At 37.3% G+C, this 3563-nt stretch overlaps 1 protein-coding gene across 1 annotated transcript; it reads right to left on the minus strand.

Annotated features, from left to right (window-relative positions):
- Nucleotides 1–927: 927 nt before the first annotated feature.
- LOC140359211 (serum amyloid P-component-like) lies at nt 928–3164 on the minus strand. The gene is made up of 4 exons (XM_072444075.1): nt 3108–3164; nt 2553–2655; nt 1829–2123; nt 928–1166 (listed from the first exon to the last, which is right to left on the minus strand). Exons 1-4 carry the CDS (start codon nt 3136–3138, stop codon nt 957–959), a joined length of 639 nt encoding a protein of 212 aa, XP_072300176.1. The 5' UTR covers nt 3139–3164; the 3' UTR covers nt 928–956.
- Nucleotides 3165–3563: the final 399 nt, after the last annotated feature.

The following is a 3563-nucleotide window of genomic DNA, read 5'->3' on the forward strand; positions in this document are numbered from 1 at the left end:
TCATCAGAATTTTCTCCTCGCCCACGGAGATTAAGAGCATTTCTGAGCTCGAAACGTTCACCTCTAAAGGCTCGAGCTGAAAACAAACCAACACGGCGCCTGTAAACCGTGTCTGAGAGTGGGTGGATGAATGAAGGAGTTTTAAATGTGTACAATTGCACTGATGTATAATAAAGAGTAGAATAACGTTTTAATGTGAAGCCAAACCGGGAACGGGAGTTTAAAATTAAAATGAGCTTTAAACTCTGTGGTTGTGCAAACTTTGCTTTGTAACTTGGCCTGACAAATAAACTATTAAACAAATAAATAATTGATTGGCCTGAAGGACGCGAAAGGACATGTACAAGGACTGGAAAGAGGAAGTTAATATGATTTATTGAAGTACTTTTGAACATCTTGGCTACATTTCGTTTGTCGAAACATCTCCATAGAGACAGAGAGCAGAGCCTGAGTGTTAAATGATTTTGTGTTTCTTGTGCCACTACGACTTAGTTTAGCTCATTTTCCATTTATATGAACTTCAAATCAGTTTTACTCCTACAATTCTTACTGGACTAGTAGTATTCTCAAATCCTTTTTTTTCTTGGACATAAAGCAAGGCAAGTTTATTTGTAGAGCACATTTCATACACGAGGCCATTCAAAGTGCTTCACACAGCAGGAAAAATGCATTAAAATCACAAGGAAATTACAGAAACAGAAATACAATAAAATTAACTAAATAAAAAATAAAATAAAAAAACCCAAATTTCTCTGACCACATTGGCAGCATTACAGACACTCTTTCCCATGTGTATTTGACATTGCAGCATGACAGGCGTCTCCGGGATGGACACATCACTTTTAGATTGATTCTTTCCCATATCTGCGCGCTTTCTGCAAACTGCGCGACATAATGAAGCAAACATCTTTTGGCATTACATACTATTTATACTGGCGTTATACGGTGTGAAAGCTTTATTCCACCGTGTCTTCGATAATGATTCTGTCAGACTTCTGAAACTCCAGAGACTCCCACTTGAGGATGTTGCCGTGGGCGACGTTGAGGTTGTGGGTGTAGTTGTAGATCTGGTCTGGAGACAGAGCGTCGTTCCACATGTGAAGGTCCGATATCATCCCGACGTACGACTGCTTTGCGTCGAAATTTCCCCCGTGAGAGTCCTGCTCCTGTAACACAAGAGATATTTTAAACTGTATTATACCTTTAACCACTTTAATCACTGTGTTGCATTGTTGTAGAGGAATTGGTTACAATAAATTGGCCGACTAATATAATATAATGTTGATTATAGTGAAATATATTTCACATTGTCACATTTTCCCACTGAAATAGATATCTCTTTAGGTTCAACACAAAGTAATAAAATGGAGAAAAGTGATGTACCAGTATATATTTAAATAGATCCAACTTTAGATGTTAGTTTTAGTTATACATAGTTAGTTATTCATAGTTACTATGAATAAGTAACTATGAATATGTATGAATTTTTCTTTTACCCTAAATAAAGTATATTATTATTATTTTATGTTGATCCAGGGCAAATAGTTTTTAAGATGATCCATTTAAATATAGGTGTGTATATATAACCCATGTTCTGTCACTTTATCTTACCAAATGATCATGCATTTATCCTGATTATTATGCTGCTCATGTCATTTTCTGCAATGTCCACCTCTAATTGGTCAGTTTGAGGCTTTCAGACGACATCACAAGAGTCTGATATTCTGTTGCAGTTTGATGACGGACGTTATGACAAATATAAATGATCATTTTTAACATTTCAGAGTTATTTTCATTCAAATGCCATATAATCTGACTGCTACATTACCTGTCCCAGCACGATAATGATGGGCCCGTTGATGGGGGTGGTGGAGGTGAACTTCCGGCTGGAGGGAGCCCCATTGAGCCACATTTGGGTCAGTCCTGTGGCCGAGTCCCAGGTGGTGCACACAGACTGCCACGTGTTGGTCTTGTAGTCCTGCCCGTTAAACACAGCCAAAGAATCCTTCACAAACACCTGAAACTCATCGCTCTGCTGCTTTTTGAAGATGAGGAGGCAGTTGTCATGAGAGGGCGTGGCCATTGAGAACAGGCCAAAGTCTCTGGTGAGGTCTGTAAAAAACCTACAAACAACATTGATACTTTGAGAATGATACAGGCCAAACTCAGAAAATACAGGTTCCACAGAACACACTGACTGGCTGGAGCTGGGATCAAATGGTCAATATATTGCATTGGAGACAACTTCATGTTTTCCGTTGTGTGACAAATATAACATGTTGAAATCGATTGAAGCGTTAAGGAGTTGAAACTGGCTAAATGGAAAATATAATAATAAAAAATACGTGAAATACAAGAACATATTATAGTGTCTGCGTGACATCACGTGACATCACGCAGACACTATATGAATGAGATCTAAAAGTAAAATAAAAAACTGTGATGTAGCAACTGAATTCATGAGAGGAATAGATTTTGTCATGTGACTCAGTTGAACCTGTCAAAGTGGCACCCAAAGCCAAAATGTTTGCTGACCCCTGACATAGTCTGACCTGAGGCACACAGTGGCCGCGCCCAGTTTCTGTGTCGATGTTGTTATTTTCACATGAGCCGAGTTGGTCTCCAGAGGGAACGTGATCATCTTTCCAGACAAGTCTTTAAAATAAATAAAAACATGAAATTATATCTATATATATTTGTAGGCACACACACACACACAAAATGGAATCAATCGCTCACTGCACTGTTCAATTTCTGCACTACATCTGTAAATTCAAATGTACATTTTGTGTATATAAAAAGCCTATTTTATTTCATTTTAATCCTATAGCAGATTTAAGTTGTTTTTCTTTTTTCTTTTACATTTTAGTTATTTTATCATTGTTCACTGTTTCATGTTGCACCGAATCACCAAAACAAGTTCCTATGTTTGTGAATTCTGTTCAATGACAATAAACCTTTTCTGATTCTGATTTTGTCTTATAGATACAGAAAACACTGATCTACTCATAATTGTTTAAGAAAACCAGTCTCTCTTTTAAACGATCTAAAAAGGCCATATTGCCACATAATTCAAAATGCAAGCAACATTTCTGGAGCTGTTTTACCTTGAGGACTGGCCAAAGACAAGCCCAGCATCCAAAACAGAAAAATGCCCCGAAACAACATCTATAAGAAACACAAAAATGCATGATTATTGTTTGTTTGTCGTTGATTGTTTCATATTTCTAACACATTTATGTATAATAACTTACCTTTGGACAGGAGTATATTTGATCTGTGCCTCTGGTGATCGTGTATGCACCGTGTATGTTGTGTGCTTCTTATATACGCCTCTAGATTGTACAGATTGTGCTTATTCTTTATCCTCCGACACAATGTGAAACCAAACCTAACTTTTCTCTCTTTGTTGTTTTTTGGGGCATCGTAAAATCGCAAGGTTTTTCACTAAACAATGAGTCAAAAAACAAAAAAGCGCTTGACAATTGGTCCTTTTCAAGAAGGGAGTTTTCGTGTCTTTGTGTGTTCTTCTTGTCATTTCTGACACATGATACATCCTAAAC

Source organism: Eucyclogobius newberryi, unplaced genomic scaffold (genome assembly GCF_026437365.1).
Source record: "Eucyclogobius newberryi isolate DKJ021-1_F unplaced genomic scaffold, fEucNew1.0.hap1 SCAF_14, whole genome shotgun sequence".
NCBI classification, from domain to species: domain Eukaryota; kingdom Metazoa; phylum Chordata; class Actinopteri; order Gobiiformes; family Gobiidae; genus Eucyclogobius; species Eucyclogobius newberryi.